At 44.8% G+C, this 18,055-nt stretch overlaps 2 protein-coding genes and 1 pseudogene across 3 annotated transcripts; 2 read left to right on the top strand and 1 right to left on the bottom strand.

The window, feature by feature from the left end:
* Positions 1 to 1,291: 1,291 nt before the first annotated feature.
* On the bottom strand, positions 1,292 to 12,935 carry LOC136457147 (DNA mismatch repair protein MLH1-like). 2 transcript variants are annotated; one of them, XM_066457190.1, is made up of 16 exons: positions 12,561 to 12,935; positions 11,794 to 11,966; positions 11,634 to 11,706; positions 11,405 to 11,539; positions 11,082 to 11,292; positions 10,686 to 10,834; positions 10,485 to 10,583; positions 9,928 to 10,006; positions 9,615 to 9,747; positions 4,046 to 4,140; positions 3,863 to 3,971; positions 3,389 to 3,545; positions 3,085 to 3,246; positions 2,618 to 2,783; positions 2,174 to 2,322; positions 1,292 to 1,578 (listed from the first exon to the last, which is right to left on the bottom strand). In XM_066457190.1, the coding sequence occupies exons 1-16, from the start codon at positions 12,804 to 12,806 to the stop codon at positions 1,534 to 1,536; spliced, it is 2,181 nt and encodes a 726-aa protein (XP_066313287.1). In that variant the 5' UTR covers positions 12,807 to 12,935; the 3' UTR covers positions 1,292 to 1,533. The 2 variants fall into 2 exon arrangements, with proteins under 2 accessions (XP_066313287.1, XP_066313288.1); XM_066457191.1 differs by having other exon boundaries at positions 9,928 to 10,000.
* LOC136459950 (uncharacterized) lies at positions 4,895 to 6,334 on the top strand (annotated as a pseudogene).
* A 575-nt stretch (positions 12,936 to 13,510) lies between the features above and the next one.
* On the top strand, positions 13,511 to 17,327 carry LOC136457148 (uncharacterized). The gene is made up of 14 exons (XM_066457192.1): positions 13,511 to 13,636; positions 13,761 to 13,801; positions 13,880 to 14,013; positions 14,151 to 14,224; positions 14,323 to 14,394; positions 14,482 to 14,510; positions 14,701 to 14,751; positions 15,055 to 15,105; positions 15,600 to 15,659; positions 15,743 to 15,825; positions 16,322 to 16,469; positions 16,571 to 16,621; positions 16,774 to 16,878; positions 16,985 to 17,327. Exons 1-14 carry the CDS (start codon positions 13,633 to 13,635, stop codon positions 17,129 to 17,131), a joined length of 1,050 nt encoding a protein of 349 aa, XP_066313289.1. The 5' UTR covers positions 13,511 to 13,632; the 3' UTR covers positions 17,132 to 17,327.
* Positions 17,328 to 18,055: the final 728 nt, after the last annotated feature.

The raw sequence follows: 18,055 nt of genomic DNA, 5'->3' as shown, positions 1-18,055 counted from the left end.
ACTCCCCCATGTTGTGCTCTGTTTCACGATGGACTGTCACCGCTTGCTCCTGCTCCTGCTCTGTCGCCCCTGCTCCTGCTCCCTCTGCCGCTCGTCACCTGCCGCGCCTGACAGCGTGGGCACCGTCGCGCCCATGCGTAGCGACCGCTCCCATGGCCGCCAGCTGGCCACTGAGGGTGCCGCGCCTGCTCGCGCCCAACGGCGCCGACAGGCGCGCTAACGCAACGAGAAGCGCCGGGCCCTGACGTGGAAGCCCTCCGACTTCGCCTCCTGCAACGGCTGTGGCGCCTCGATGCAAACGGCGGAGGAGGCCGTATCGGGATACGATGCATGTTTCAAACGTACATTTCAGATGTTTCAGATGTTTTAGAGGTATGTTGTGATTGTTTCATACAAATGTTGCAAAAGTAGATCGGGATGTTGCATATGTTGCAATGATTGTACACGTATGTTGCAAGTGTATATCCATAATGTTTCATCCGTTTTTCCAGACTCATGTTGTAAGTGGGTTTATCTAGATATTGCATATGTTTCACACATACGTTGCAAGCATTTTATCTGGATGTTGCGTATGTTTGCAATGATTTTCAAGTGTTTTATCTAGATATTGTAAGTGAAATAAGAGGCGCAACAATTTTTAGTAAGGCTTCCTTTGGAACGTAGGATTCTCAAAATACAGGAATAGGAAAAACACAAGATTAGAGTTGCACCAAATTTGCAATCTTAAAGAAATCTATAATGCAGGGAAAATATAATAATTTTTTAGGATTTCAATCGGATTCCTCTAAAATTCCTACATTTTTCCTTTGTTCCAAATGAGGCAGGGTTGTTGCCACTAAAATCCTCTAAAGTTCGTGTTTCAAACGTGTACGATATGGGAGGAAAATTCAACACTCGCAGATGGATCAGAGAAGAGGGTTCAGAGAAATGGCGAGTGGCCATACAGAGGACCAAGAAGTTTGTGCTTCGTGGAAGCGACAGAACTACACAAGAACCGTAGGAAAGAGGGGGATATATAAAGGAATGTCTTGACCTTGCTGTTGCAATTGTAAATCATGAATGTCAAGGTTGCTTCCTTTCTGCTCGTTCGCCACACCACAATTGATTCTTTGTCAGGAAGCAAAATAATTCCTTTTTTGATATAATAAATCTTTGTAATTTTGTTTATAATTTTGAACAAACTTGAGATGCTTCGACTCTTCAAGAAAGTTGAAATGACTTATAATTTAGCACGGAGAGAGTATATTTTATTTAAACTCCGAAGCCATACTGCTAATTTCAACAAGGTGCCGACACATCACAAACTCATTAAATTGAGCCATCAAACAAGAGGATACTGAAACTGACAGTCCATGCGACGTTTGCTTAGGGTACGCTTCCAATTTCATTAGTCAATCTGTCTACTACTAAAAAAAACATTTATGTTTTGTCAAAAAAGAACATTTACGATGCTACAAGTACAAAATTATATACAACACAAAATGTTTCATTGGAGTGTTCCTTCGGCTTCTTGTAAGTTGTTACTTGTGTGAGCTAACATCTCTCAAAAATCTTGTAAAGTTTGTCCAGAGAAGCAATCTGCACACACAGTTTAGAAAAATAAATAGAAAGATGTTAGCAACCATTGTTATTATCATCGACAGAGGTGAGTCATACAAGTAACACTATTTCAAAGCTTGGCTACATGTTGACATAGAAAGGACAAGACAATCTACTCGAAACAATCAACCCACAGGTGGCCTGGTGATGATACTATGATCTGTCCAAGATAATTTACAGCTTTTAACTGGCAATTTTAAGAAAAATGCAAGACCACTTGTACACGTAGTACCTTGTTCAAAGATTATGCCAAGGACATTGCAACGATGAGAAGATGGGATGGTGGTTTCAGTTTCAGAAGTATGCATTAGTCTGGAGGCACATTTGACGGTACCAATGGTACAAGTACATGCATTTCTAAATAGGACTCCATACTGGCAATTTGTTAAACAGTTCAATGACAACCTGGTGATATATATAAGAGATTGTACGTAAAGCATGCCAATGAATTAGGTGCAGCAACGAAACCATCCATAGATCAAAGTACAGTGTCAGGGGTTTGGTCATATCTAATGGTCTCTCTACACAGTCAAAAGGTGTACACGCCAAAGCTTTGAAACACAAGGGAACAAACCTGAACAAAGGTTCCATCTGTTGCCATTGACTTTGGGGGCTTGAGGAAAAGTCGAATGGATGGAAATAAGACATGCTGAATGGTCCACTCGCGTTGGGACCATGCTGTCTCTGCTTCCGCAAGTAGTTCGTGATCAATGTCATCTTCATCTGTGGCGCAATTCACATTTTAGCACCAATAGTAGTTAACGCTGATGAAAATACATGTATTCAGCCTATGAAATATGTAGCCCTAGCATCATATATCAGAATTATTGGTGTTTTCTTTAATTTTTCATCTCATCTTATAGGAGTGGTTTCAGGGTTGTCAACTGGGACAGAATCCAGCTTCAGTAATATTGATGATGTCTACTACGGTGTACACCTTGCGACTCTTGATAATGTCCTAGCACCAATAGCACCTCACTGAGTAATGGCTGCAAAGTACATAAACCAATCTGCTCACCTGTACTATCAACATGTTCGCCACTCGCCATGCAATCTTTATTTTTCTTGTACAACTGAACGCCACTCCCTGATGGATTTGGAAGGATGGGAGGATGGAGTGCGTAGAAGTTCCCAATAGCAGCTGCTGCCGTTCTGAAGCACTCTTTCTCATCATCCCAGGTAACCTATTTTTAGATTGAAATTGCTAAAAAAATCAGGGTTGCGAGAACTAGGAGGACTGCATCATCCAAAAAAAATGCCATGAGGCAACATACATCAGGGTTCAAACTAAGAAACAAGTTAAATAAGAAGTTATGTTCAGATACTTGTACGAAAAGCTAGTTAAATTTCAAACACTGAAACAGTTCTGCAAATGAATTACTTGCCATCTCGATAGGGAGTGTACAGTCTAGCACTCTAGTTCCACGCTCCAGTTTTAAATTAGCACACATAATGAACTTGACGACTTAATAAGAGAAAACCTACATCATTCCCCATAGTCAACACAAATTCTGGGAGACGATCCATATCAGGGGTGTACTGATCAAGTACAACTGGAAGCCTGGTCAAGTTCCCATCTTGATCAACGTGAATAGAGAAGTACTCATTAATCATCTCAGCGTTTCCTTTCAGTATCTTCGAGTTTACCTGCAAAAAATAGATTATGTTTCTTTAAGGAGCTATGTAACAAGAAGTTGGCAGACTCAAACTGAAACTTATAGATATTATACATCACCTTAGGCACCTATCACATTAACCAAGATTTTGGGCAATTCAGAAAACAACTTACCTCTGCAATCTCCAGTTTCTCATCATTTTCATCACCGATTAATTCATCATCTTTCAGTGCTATCAGCAGCAGCTCCTGAAGAGGAGCTGGTTCACTAAGCTGTATAGCATTGAAGTTTCCAAAACGGCACAGAGCTTGCTGGTACATGAGTTCTTTACTGCACCGTAAATTGAATAATTAACATATCACATGAAATGAAATTAAATACAAAATGTCCATGGAAATAAATAATATCAATGCAATATGTCGAAGTGGCAGCAGTAGTTGCAATGCAGGTGGTAGCGGTGTGATGGTCTGGCATGGCATCATCCTGAACAACTTTATGTGGGCATGCATGCATCTTATCTGTATGGTTAGAATGGAATTGGGTTTCTAGTGCCATCTGCGAATCATGCAAGAATTTTTGTTTTTGCTCAGATAAGGCACTGGTCACATGTGGAAAGGACAAGAGATAATTCACTGCGTTGGAGTTACCTAACATTTACAACATTGACAAGGTATAAGTGAGTATTGTGCTGTATCAAAGCGAAAACTTCATCAGCCAAGCCAACATATGTGCAATTCTTAATGACCTCTAAAAGACCTGCAGCAGTAGATAAAACATCAGGCTAAAAGAATAGAGGCACCCCTTTCAGAAAAAGGATAAGATGAACTCACCAGGATGGCAGTGAGAATCTATTTCCATAAGAAGCTCATGACGGCTAGATAGATCACAAGCATCCTTTGGATTCCTCCTTGATCTTACAACATTTCTTGTAGAATCATGTAAACATTGAAAAAGAAAATCAGCCTCAGCAAAAATAAATGATAGCAATCACAGTTTTCACTTCTTAAAATAGATTGTTTGAATTAGCAACCAACATAGGAAAAAAAGGAAAGGACAGCACTCCCAATAAAACGAGATCCAGCATGCAATCAAAAAAATCATCACAAGGATAGGATAGCAAGTTTGTAAACAAAAAAAAAAGGTGCATGTTGTTAGATGTATAGGAGGTATATGTGTTTTCCCTCTACTTGGAGGGCTTCTTTGCATATGTACATGTGTATACTAGCCCTCTTGGGCCTTGCAATACAGTTGGTTGGCCTCATTCTACTTCTAACATGGTATCAAGCTAGGTTTCCATCCTTACCTTCGACTGCTGAGCAGCAGCCGGTGATTTCTGCCCAACCCCGCCGGCCTCCGCATCCCACCCTCGCGCTGCTCCGCCCCGGCCATCCGACCGCATCGCGCAGCGGTCGCGAACCCGCGCCGCACGCTCGCGCGCCCCTGCGTGCCGGACCGCCGACCGCTCGCGCGGCCCTGCGCGCAACGCGCCGCCGCTCCGCGCCGGCCGCCGCCGCCCGCTCGAGCGCCGGCCCGCCGCCGGCTAGCGCGGTCCTGCACGCCACCGCGCCGCCCTCCCGCGCCACCGCACTGCGCCCGCTCCCTCCCGAGCGGCCCTGCGAGCCGGACGCCTCCACCTGCGTGCGCGGCTCGTCTCCCGTGCAGTTGCTCTGCTTCTCAACTCTTTCTGTCTCCCTCTCCTCTCTTCGTCCGCGCCTGTATAGCGAGCCGTCGGTCTTGTGCTAGAGAGCCGGCCGGTCCTCCTCTCCTCTCTGTAAAAAAAAAAAAAAAAAAAAAAAGAAGAAGAAGAAGAAGAAGAGAGGCTCGTTCTCTCCTCCATGGCGTCTCCCGGACGTCCTGGCCATGTTCTGGTCCCTCGGTGCCCTGTCATTTTTAATGGCACCAATTGGAGCGATTTTGTTTTCCATATGGAGGTCCACATGGATGGGCAGTTGCTGTGGGGCTACCTCACGGGTGAGCGGATCTGTCCTCCCCGTCCTCTTCTTCCCACGCCGCCCACATACCCGCCAGATGCTGATGATGATGCCAAGAATACTTTACTTGAGGCATTTGAGGCTGAGATGGAGAGCTACCAGTCTGATCTCGGTGTCTATGAGACTTGGCTGCGCGAGGAAAAATCTGCTAAGGCTATCTTACTTGCGAGCATGGAGGTCGATCTCTCGTTATCCCTTAGAGGTCTTGCCACTTCACACCTTATGTGGGCTCACCTCCGTCGCAGCTACGAGATTCGTAACGAAGCGATGTACCTTGCTGTTGTTGACGAGGCTCAGTCGCTTCGTCAGCTTGACTCCACAGTTGAGGAATTCCACCGTCAGATGACAGCTGTCTGGCATCGCCTGGACAGTTTGGGCGCTGAGTTCTGCGGTGGTGGTACTTGCCGGTGCTGTGACCGTCACCGGGACCAGAGAAACATTCTTCGCCTTCACGAGTTTCTCTCTCGGCTTCGTCCCGAGTTCGAGACTGTTCGAGCACAGTTGCTGACTCGTCGTCCGCGCCCATCGCTCTCAGAGGCGATGCCTGAGTTACGAGCTGAGGAGACACGTCTTCGAGCTGGGGGTGTGACTCGTGTTCCGCCGCAGCCCTCCGTCCTAGCAGCCACACCTCCCCAGGTCTCTCCGCCTCCGTCTCAGCCCTCTCCTGTGGTGACGGGGGCACTTTCTGGTATTCAGTGTGGCTACTGCAAGATCTATGGTCATGAGGAGAAGGATTGTCGCAAGAAGCAGCGCGACCGATCAGGGCGTCGTGGCAGACGCTCTTTTCAGGGCTCTGGTGGTTCCTCTACTTCACAGAGCACTCGTTCCGTGTCTGCAGCGGAGCAGGAGGTTCTTGCCCTGTTTCGTCGCCTCACTACTGCAGCTCAGGCCTCCGGTCACGGGACTACAGCTCAGGCTTCTAGTTCCGCTCCTCCTCCGTCAGGTATATCATCCCCATGGTTCCTCGACTCTGGTGCCTCTTTTCATATGACACCTCATGCAACACACTTATCCTCTCTATCTTCCCCCGATCCACCTATTTCTGTTCGCACCGCAGATGGCACTTCTCTTCCTGTTGCTGGGAGAGGTGTTCTTTCGACCTCTTCGTTTAATATTCCTACTGTTTCGCATGTTCCCAAACTCACTATGCAACTCTTGTCTGCGGGTCAAATCACTGATCATGGCTGTCGCATAATCCTTGAGTCTGATTCTTGTTGTGTTCAGGATCTCCGTACGGGCCTCTTGGTGGGAACTGGGCCTAGGTGTCGGGACTCCCAACGCCTCTGGGAGCTTGATTGGTTGCGTCTTCCTTCACCCATTTTGGCTCCCACATCACCCAGTTCTCCAGCATCCGTGTCAGCTGCTTCGTCTACCACTTCTTTTGCGCAGTGGCATCGTCGTCTTGGCCACCTCTCTGGTTCTAGATTGTCCACCCTTGTTGGTAGTGGTGTTTTAGGTCCTGTTTCTGGTGACACTACTCTTCATTGTACGGGTTGTAAACTTGGCAAACAGTTGCAACTCCCCTACCCTTCTAGTGAGTCTAAGTCCCAGAAACCTTTTGATCTTGTTCACTCTGATGTATGGGGTCCTGCACCTTTTGTTTCAAAAGGGGGTCAATCATATTATGTTATTTTCATTGATGACTATTCGAGATTTACCTGGATTTATTTGATGTCTTCTCGTGGTCAATTTCTTTCTATTTACCAGCAATTTGCCACCATGATCCGTACCCAGTTCAACTCTCTCATTCGAGTTTTTCGTGCGGATTCTGCTGGTGAGTACATCTCCACTGCTCATCGTTCCTACCTTGCTGAGCAGGGTACGCTTGCCCAATTTTCATGTCCTGGTGCTCATGCTCAAAATGGTGTTGCTGAGCGCAAGCATCGCCACACTCTTGAGACTGCTCGTGCTCTCTTGATCTCTTCTATGCTTGCTCCTCATTTTTGGGCTGAGGCGGTTTCTACAGCTGTTTTTCTTATAAATCGCCAACCCTCTACTTGTCTTCGGGGTTGCACTCCCTATGAGCGTATTTTCGGCACCCCTCCTTCCTATAGCCATCTTCGTTGTTTTGGATGTGTCTGTTACGTCCTACTTTCACCTCGTGAGCGCACAAAACTCACTGCTCAGTCTGTTGAGTGTGTTTTTCTTGGGTACAGTACGGAACATAAGGGTTATCGCTGCTATGACCCTGTTGCTCGTCGGATGAGGATTTCTCGGGATGTCACCTTCGATGAATCCCGGCCTTACTATCCTCGTTCCCCTTCCGGTTCTTCTAGTACCACTGAGTCCCTCTCATTCCTCACTTTACCTGAGTGGTATTTTCCGCTGTCGTCTCCATCCTCTTCGCCCCCTCAGGTATCTTTTACTCCGCCTCCACCACCACCACCTCCTTCTCCACCTTCACCACCTCCTCCTACCTCTCCACCACCAGTCTCTCCTCCACTATCATCGTTGCGTCCTTCCCGTGAGATCACTCACTACTACACTCGTCGTCCGCGCCCGGCGCCACCACTTGACTCTTCTCCGTCCGTCCTTGGACCTCCTCCCGAGTTTCCTCCTCGTTATTCTCTTCGTGATCGCAGCACCCTTCGTCGTCCCGATCGCCTTGGCTTCACTGCTGCCGTCTTGGCTGAGCCCACGACCTATCGGGAAGCTGCCGTTCACCAGGAGTGGCAACATGCTATGGCTGAGGAGATTGCTGCCCTAGAACGTACTAGCACCTGGGATCTTGTTCCTTTGCCACCTCACGTGACCCCTATCACTTGCAAGTGGGTGTACAAGGTAAAGACCCGCTCGGATGGCTCTCTTGAGCGCTACAAGGCTCGTCTTGTGGCGCGCGGCTTCCAACAGGAGCAAGGTCGTGACTATGAGGAGACCTTCGCTCCTGTCGCGCACATGACTACTGTTCGCACTCTTCTTGCAGTTGCTTCTGTTCGTCAGTGGTCGATATCCCAGTTGGATGTCAAGAATGCCTTCCTCAATGGCAAGCTGCGAGAGGAAGTCTATATGCAGCCACCTCCAGGATACTCTGTTCCTGATGGTCTGGTTTGTCGGTTGCGCCGTTCTCTCTACGGCCTCAAGCAAGCTCCTCGGGCCTGGTTTGAGCGTTTCTCCTCTGTTGTCATCGATGCTGGTTTTACGCCAAGTGATCATGATCCTGCTCTTTTTGTTCACACTTCCCCTCGTGGTCGCACCCTTCTTCTTCTCTATGTCGATGACATGATCATCACGGGCGATGATTCCCAGTACATTGATTTTGTGAAGCAGCGTCTCAGTGAGACATCCCTTATGTCTGATTTGGGTCCCCTTCGTTACTTCCTTGGTCTTGAGGTCACCTCCACATCTGATGGTATTTTTCTCTCTCAGGAGAAGTACACTCAGGACATTCTTTCCCGTGCTGCTCTCACTGATCACCGCACTGTTGATACTCCTATGGAGCTTGGTGTTCACCTACGACCCACTGATGGTGTACCACTTGCTGATCCTACTCGCTATCGTCAGCTTGTTGGGAGTCTTGTCTACCTTGGGATCACTCGTCCTGACATTTCTCACTCTGTGCATATCTTGAGTCAGTTTGTCTCAGCTCCTACCCAGCTCCACTATGCTCACCTCCTTCGTGTTCTGCGATACCTTCGTGGAACTATCTCTCGGCGCCTTTTTCTTCTCTCGTTCCAGTTCTCTTCAGCTTCAGGCGTATTCTGATGCGACCTGGGCGAGTGATCATTATGATCGCTACTCTCTCTCTGCCTATTGTGTTTTCCTTGGCTCCTCCTTGATTGCCTGGAAAACCAAGAAGCAGACTGCAGTTTCCCGCTCGAGTGCTGAGGCTGAGCTGCGTGCTATGGCGACTGTGACTGCGGAGGTGACATGGCTACGATGGCTTCTTGAGGATTTTGGTGTTCCTGCCACTGCACCCACTCCTCTCTCTTCTGACAGCACCGGTGCGATCAGTATTGCTCGAGACCCAGTCAAGCATGAGCTCACCAAACACATTGGCGTTGATGCTTCCTACATGAGATCGCAGGTGCATGATCTGGTTGTGACGCTCCACCATGTGCCTTCAGAGGTTCAGTTAGCTGATTTCTTCACCAAGGCACAGACCCGGGCTCATCATAGTTTTCTACTCTCCAAACTCAGTGTTGTAGATCCACCATGAGTTTGAGGGGGGGTGTTAGATGTATAGGAGGTATATGTGTTTTCCCTCTACTTGGAGGGCTTCTTTGCATATGTACATGTGTATACTAGCCCTCTTGGGCCTTGCAATACAGTTGGTTGGCCTCATTCTACTTCTAACACATGTGAGGGGGTGAAGTGTTTCAATGATACAAATACAAGATCAAATCAAATGATGAGGAAAATCTGAAAGGAACGCTCAGTGGTTGCCAGCTTGTGATAATTAATAGCCTACCTTACAGAAACAAGGTCAGATTTCTTTTCAAGATTTGAAGATTGCCCATGCCAGTAAGTGTGCAACCTTCCAGATGGATTGCGTGGATCAGTTCTGACCATTTGGCTCACAGGAGTCTTTTGAGATTTCATTCCTACAGTACAAATGGTTACAATGAGATGATTCACTGGGCGGGATTCAGATACAGCTGAGCAGGTAGCAAATAGTAATAAGCAATTAACTCATACGCCAAGGCAGCATAGGGCACTACTGGAACACATTTAAGCTTAAAAAGTTATGATCCATTATACGTGTTGATTAACGTTGTACATACCAGAGGCCATTTTGACCTCAGTACCCTTGTCCTTCTGTGTGTAAACTTGAGTAAGTGCTGAGGAGTTAACTGCCTGCAACTTACATGGAACAGCATCATCAATGGTACAGAAGTTTACATCAAAGTTCAATTACATATGCACAGACATCATAGGACATTTCAAGTATAAGAATCTGTTATTATAAATAATGAAAAACATGCTTGACCATCGCCAAATCATATGCCATTAAAAACACATATGACATATCAAATAAAGTTCTCAGGTCAATGCTTGTGTTTATAGGCAGGGTCACCCAGTGAAGAGTCATGTTTCCAAGAAAGATTTTATGAACATGGTGCCCAAGTATGTAATCAAAAGTTGTCAAACAGATATATGGCAACCGGTAAGTAAAGTATAGTAGCGGAATAAAGGTTATGACCCAGAACTACCATGTAATATCAATGTTCACAATACACATACAATCCAAGGGTAAGTAACTAAGCATCACGTATTTGTATGGGACTAAGTAATATAAGCAGGTTTGCAGATACACAGTGCTAAATAGCCAATTAATTACCTGAGTTTGGAATATCCTTGTGGTATTAGAATTCCTCAGCTTTTCCTCAATTGTATTTTTTATAGTTTCAATAATACGCTCTTGATTCAAGAGGCTAACCTGAAAGTCAAAGTATTCACAAAAGTGTCCAATCATTTGTTCTATAATTGGAAAAAATAAAAGAAAGAAAAATGCTTGAACATCAGAAGCAGAACAGCATACCTCTTTTTTGGTTGGGTGTATATTGACATCCACATGTTCTGACGGAAGATTGATGGACATGTATATGAAGGGTTTGGATGCTTGAGGCAACGTTGCAGAGTACACAAATTCAATTGCCCTTTTTAAAGCGGTACAGTCTACAAGCCTATCTGAAGAGTAAATATGAAGATACATAAATGATAAAGCAGAGAAATAATGCATATAGTAGAAAACAAAAAGGAGCGGCTAACTTGACTAATTCTGACCAGAATGGCAAAGGTGGATTATCTACATGATCATTCATTTGTAGAGAAAAAGTTTCCAAATCTAAATAAACCAGCAGATGTTATTTACACAGGAATGGAGAAATATTGGCTCCCTAAAAAAGTCACTAGTACTATTCTTGTATGTTTCTACCATTTATGAAAAGGATCATCATGATCTTCTTTGCCACATAATTTGCATTTGATATATAACCATCCATCTTGAAGACTGCATCTCCAGCATCCTCATCTGAAACTTCTATTTCAATCAGATCACGAACAACAGAAGCCCCATAGACATTCCTTATAGCATCCAGTCTAGAAGATGTGCTCGAACTATGAACATCTGCTCTATTGGCTCCATGCTGTGACATAAGAAGCAAATGATACCCTATTAAATCTGATGAGTGATGATATAAAGGGTGCCTTATTAAATCTGACGATGATATAACAGTGGAAAAGGGCAGGGATATTTACCTTTCTGCAGGAAAAGTTCACATTGATGTGATGGACTGCAAAACGACTAATGAAATCTACAATCTTGGGGTAGTCGTCATTGGAGTTCTGCAATGTTTTTCTACGAGCTACCATATTGTAAAATAAATTTTCAACCTGCAGAGAATTATGTTGTTGTAAACCTTACAGAAATATCCAATATCCAACAGTATTAAGCAGACAAGGAAGTAGGTACTTCATGTAAACTGACCATGACTTGAGTTCCTTTAACTGAAGCACAGGGTTTTGGCTCATTCTCCATTACTCCATCTTTATAACAAACACTGACGGGAAAACATGACATAACTTATATCAGCAGCAAATATAGAATATAGCAGAATCATAAAATTTTGAACTGTTCATGAACTAACCGATAGCCGTGAAATTGGCCCTCTGTTATTGTTGTCACAGTAACATGGCCGACATAAGTCATACTGGCCAGGGCCTCCCCTCTAAATCCCATAGATTTTATGGTCTGTAAATCCTCATATGCAGATAACTTTGAGGTAGTATGCCTTTCGCACAATATTGGCAAATCCTCAAACTGTGAAATGAAAACAAATTAGTTACATAGGTGCTTTTTCAGTGGGACACTTAGGGTGAGACTGCGAAATATGAACAGAACATGCATTGAATGCAGTTATCCTATAATTGAGAGGAGGCCCCTCAAAATACAAAGAACCTCGGAAGTCTTAACAGATCACATAGTGAATGTGCTTATCCTATGATAGGGAGCAGGCCCCTCGAAATGCAACAAACCTCTTGTGGTCACACTCACACATCACATATAGCCATATAGGACTAGGAGTAGCATCCAAAATCGTACCTGAAATTTATTAGCATTCACATTCCTGGACTGCTTAATAGGGAAAATTATATCCTGATAGTTTTGTTCTCGTAATATTGTTTGCAATGTGGTCAAGACATATAACATTTCAAACATATCAAAGCACAGAACCAAATGTCCCTAATGGTTCGTTCATCATTCACATGCTTGGCAATTCGTTGAATCCACCAATCCCAGAACCGCTCCAAAACGGACTCGGTCCTCCAACTACTCGACACTAGAAAGTGGGGTCCCTATCAAAAAAAAAAAAAGTGGGGTCGATTTCAGGGGTTTAGGGTTTAGCGAGCATACCCGGATGCCGTGGCCGTCGTCGGAAACCTGTATGAGCTTGAGCCCTCCGTCCTTTACGGTGACGGAGACCGTGGACGCGCCGGCGTCGAGGCTGTTCTCGACGAGCTCCTTGACCGCCGACGACGGGCGCTGGATCACCTCCCCCGCCGCGATGCGGTTCACCACCGATTCCTCCAGCCGCCGGATGCGGGGCGGGTCCGCGCCGCTGCCTCCGCCGACGCGCGGCGACGGGTCATCGACGTCCATGGCCGCCGTGGAGGCGCGGAGGCCGAGAAAATGGGAATTGCTGCCCCTGCCCTGAGGCGAGGTGAGCTTGGGCTTTGGAGTTGGAGTTCGCGCGTGATGTCTCACTATGCGGTTTGGAAGTTGGAACAATGTCCTTTAGCAAATTAAGCAAAACAACAAAATTTGGTTTACGACAGTTTTGAGACAAATGTTGGATGTATTACATTAGCTTCAAATTTCAAGATCAGAGGGTGTAAAACGAGTAATGCTATGGCTGTAAATAGGATTATAAACCACACATGGTAATTCGAAATATCAGCAGTTAAAAAGTTTCATGTGGTGGTGGTTCTTATCCATCTAAAATAAAGGCAGTTTTTGTTGAAAAAGAAAGGCAACTGTAAGATTAAAATCAAACTGCTTGGAGCATGGATTCCTGTTCTCTTTTTTTTTTTTTCTATGATCATGACTGAAAGTATCGTTGACTGATTTATTATAAGAGAAAAATACTATTCGTTGACTAAAAAAGTACGGGCTTTTGCATCCATCTCGGTTGTGATTTTTCCCCAGTACGACAATGAAGTACACGAATTCCACAAAATAACCTTCAAATCCATTATTTTCATAGGAATAATAAAAAGTTTATTTCTCACAAATTCACATGGCTTGGTCGATGACGTTGCACACCACCGCTCGTGGTGGGCCCTGAATACCCGATTCTCACCTGTCCGACCTGTGACTGGGTGACCAGTAGGCACTCTTGTTCGTCTCCACTCTCCGGCGCGCGCCGCACCCGCGAATCCCCCACCCAGCTCCTCCTCCTCTTCGTCCCCGATCCATCTGCAATCGGATGGGTAAGCATCTCCGCCCCTCGGGCACGAGCAGCTGCCAGCGGCCAGCCTCTTTCTCCCGTAATCAACCGCCTCCTTCCTAGTAGTTCCTACCGACTAACGCGCTCCGCTCCTCGTCCTCCGCCAGTCTTGCTCCGGTGCGCCGGTGATCTCTGCAGCAGCGCTCAGGTTGGTTCGACCTACCGTTCTTCTAATCCCCACCGTATCGTGGTTTCGTCCGTGCCTGATGTCTCCTCTCGCGGTTAGCGCTGCAGGTGGTTTAGATCGGCGTGCGGCGCGACGCCGGGGCCGGGTCGAAGCACGGGATCCATGGAGAGAGTCAGGCTCACGCCGTTCCCGCCAAGGGAGCAGGCCACGACCAGGCTATGCAAGGTGTCGAGGTACTAGTACTACCGCAACTTACACTACACGGACAGACGACCCTACACTGGTGTTTGAGCTGACGAATTGCTGAATCTGGATGGTTATAAGCTGTTCTTCAGTTCTAACCACACGCGCTCGCCGCGATTCCCTGCAGCTTTGCTACAGAATTGCTCGAGATAAGGTCCAAGGAACCGTCCCTCCACGTGCTGCTTATTCCTGGGAATCCAGGTCGGTGTGCTGCGCTGCGCGTATGGTTCAAGCAAGAGAGAGGATTCGAAATGTTGAAATGCTCTTGAATGTAACCAGTTTCTGTTTTGTTTTGGTAGGCATAGCTGCGTTTTATAAGGACTTTGTCGAAGCGCTCTATGAAAACCTCGGTGGCCAAGCATCTGTTACAGGTAATTGCATAATGCATTTTTCTTTGTGTAGTATGGGCTAGTATCTGTGTGACTTGCTGCTTGCTGATGAACCTTGCCTGTTTTCAGCAATAGGGCACATTTCACATAGCCAGAAGGTAACTTATACAACTTACCTGATGTTTGTTTCACATGCAACTATGGGTGCCAACAACCCTGCAGCAAACCTTGTAATACACATATATTAGAGATCCTTAAATGTTTGGGCTACAATTTAACTCTATTTAGATTCCTTATTCAGCATATTAGTATTGCCAGCAGGACTGATTTTGATACATCTTATGGCAGGACTGTGAGCATGGACGATTGTTTTCATTGTATGAACAAATTGACCACAAGGTGCAGTTTACATGCTCCATCAGTTGAAACTTCTCTTTACTATTTTCTGTCCATTTGTGTTTCTGCTGCAACAGCTTTTTCTGCAACTTCTGTCATGAAAGAAAATAGCAAAATAGAGAGGAAAGCCTCATATTTGTTTCATCTGCCATTGTCTTAATATGTTCTGTTTCATGTACTGATTTACTTTTTAATCAGTTTGTTCCGGAGAAGATTTAACTCCTTTATTTGCATGGCCAACAGGCCAAGACTGCCCTGTGGTTTTATCCCATGTTTATCCCGTTTAATCGGTGTTCATGCATGCAGGTTGATTTCATTGAGCAAGAGCTTCAGCATTCTGAACAACCAATAGTTTTGGTAAACTTTCGCCTTCACCACTACAAGCCTTCATTCAAGTTGTTCTATGTTAACTGAAAACTCTAGTATGTTTCTTGACATACTAGCATACAAATATATGTAATCTAAACGAGTATTACAGATATCAGAGCTTAGGTGCTTACTCTTGTTTGGAAGTGGAAAGTTGTAGTTTCCAAATAACATCCGGATATTTATACAACCTAGAGGAGTATGCATCACAGATTTGACTGCTTTAACATCTGGCTCAAGTTCCCATTTGCCTTTTGTAATGTGAAATCAAAGTATTATAGAACCTTTGTCACTGTAATGTTCACAGCATTGTTATGGCATTACACAGGGTTTTATTAATATAGATTAACATAACATGTTATGTTCAGTAACTCTGGAACATTCAGATCTATTCCTTATTTAAATACCCAATATGGAACCTGTGACTTTTCTCACCATCTCTTTATTCGTTCCCAAAAGAATTGCATTTGTTTGTTTAAATGAAGGTTGGTCATTCAATTGGCGCATACATAGGCCTGGAAGTCTTCAAAAGATTTCAGAATAAGGTCTGGATTCTTGCCCATGTCTGCCAGTCCTCTCCCACAATCTGCCCATAGCATTTACTATTGCCTTCGCTTCTCCTGGACAGATAAATTTTTTTGTAGGACTGTATCCATTTTTAAAGATGAACAAGAGTTCTGTAACACAATCAGCAATTGGATATATCGCAAGGTACTGAAATGCTCTGATCAAGTTTTTATAATTGTCATCATAGCATGTTGCTTCTATTGCCTGATTGCATCAACACTGAATATATTGCGGTGAGCAACTGATTTGTAGTCAAGTAAAATAGTATAGGATGATGCAATATAAGATTATTTTCCCATTTGAACAAGCAATGCAACATGGGAAGCTGGATATGAGTGGCATATAGCTGACTATAACTTTTAAGTTAGTAGTGATTTTCATCTGTTCAGAAGTAAATTTTAAGGTCTTTTTGGTCGCTTCCCTTTCTATTTTCGGGCGCGAATGTAATTTCTGAGTTGTGTGGGGTTGTGTGTGGCATGTGTTGTAGGGCTCTAGCCCCTTGCTTTCTTCTTAATATAATGAAGCAGCTCCCCTGCGTTTTCGAGAAAAAAAAAAGACCTTACTTTGACTTGTGTTTCAAATATGCTCCCAAATCTTTACTAATCATTTTGCTGAAGTGGGTCTTCTCAATTTGGATCAGGTCATCACTCCTAAGTAAATTGGTTAGTTTATCTGCATCTTTCATCGGGTCACTCCGACTTTCAATTACAAGGGGCATTGTGAGAAGGTTCCTTGGACCTTCATGGTCTGTAACAGCTGTTGATGCTGTATGCTGCCATCTCTTAAGGGTTGGTTCTGAACTTTTAGTAACCAACTTGGTGTGTTGTTTCATATGCTTCAACTGTCACAAAATGTTGAGACATGTGCCCCTTCTCCATGCCCATTGCAGTACAATACAGTGCGCAATGTTCTTTTCATGGCAATGACAGAGTTCCAAAAGGTTACTCACAATTCTGACTACTTGATGTTCTACTTCTACTTCTACATACATACGCATGGACCATTATAACAGCACATCTATTTGAGTAACTAGAGCCCCTCCATCTTTACTTGCATAGTGGCTATGATTATTTCTTTCTCGTTGTGCTCCAGCTTACTGAAGAACCAGACTGGACTTTCATCAGAGCACAAGAGGAGAAAATGGCCTTTTTGTTTGGTGTGGATGATCACTGGGGTCCACTATCTCACTTAGAAGAGGTGAAGTGATGATATGCTATTTGACAGCATTCTATTCTGATAGCTGGTGTTGGGGAACTGGGCTGCTAGATGCTAACTATCTTCAGTTAATTTGGAGGATTTGCAGATATCAAAGCAGGCACCCAGGGTCACCCTGTCGGTTGAAACAGAAGGTCACACACACGGTTACTGCTGCACTGAGGCTGGATCCGTTTGGGTTGCAGACTACAACGCAAATTTGATTAAAAACCAAATGCTCCTTAGAAATAACTGATGTTCATTTGGCAAATGTATCATATGACTCTTTTCTTTGAAAGAAGTGAATAGCTGGAGTGTGGTGGAACTTATTGAGGTTCCGGTTATGATATATAGTCCACATTGTTTGGCTTACTGGTTCTCTTTCAATGCCACCAATGCTTCGAGACTGTTACTGGATAATGCTACATCTATAGTTTGATACCTCTTATAACATTTTTCACAGTACAATCTGGGATGGTGAATACGATATATGGCGTGTTTTATTTTACGGAACGTTTAGCGCGTGGACGCGTCCAGAAGCCCGCGCTGACTGTGCCTGCTTCATATCGCGCCCACTCCACACCCACGCGTATGCAGGGGGCCTAGTAGGTGACTGCTGCAGATGGGTCCCACTGGAGGTGGGGGTGGGGGTTTCGTCCCGTGTCCTGCGCCCGCACCGTGGCTTGTGCGCGCCCACTCTACACCCACGCGTATGTAGGGGGCCTAGCAGGTGACTGTTGCAGATGGGTCCCACTACAACATGCGGAACATCATGATCTATTTTTGCAACATTTAAGATAAAACACTTGCAACATACGTCCGAAATAATGAAAGCACTTGCAATATACGTCTGTGTTTACACCAAAATTTGGAAAGAAAAACGCGGGAACTCGAAGCTTCCAGGATTGTATCATTAATGAATCGATTGGATGATAACCGGTATCAGTTGATTTAGATGTAATGTCAGAATCGACTATTTTATGGATGACGTTAGCAGACGGCGTCAATAGGCTATACTTGAGTGACGCCAGGGAGATGTGTCGGACTCTACGAATAAGGAAAATTAGGGTCCAAGTTATTATTAAGTTAGGAAGTTTTCTTTTATTTCAAGAATTGTAATGAGTCGTATTTGAGTAGGATTCATGTTTAGGTTCTGGGTATAAATATTAGACCCTTGTTA

The sequence above is a fragment of the Miscanthus floridulus genome, chromosome 6 (genome assembly GCF_019320115.1).
Source record: "Miscanthus floridulus cultivar M001 chromosome 6, ASM1932011v1, whole genome shotgun sequence".
NCBI classification, from domain to species: domain Eukaryota; kingdom Viridiplantae; phylum Streptophyta; class Magnoliopsida; order Poales; family Poaceae; genus Miscanthus; species Miscanthus floridulus.
Note: the sequence above shows the minus strand (reverse complement) of the source record. Positions and strands in the feature narration are given on the sequence as shown.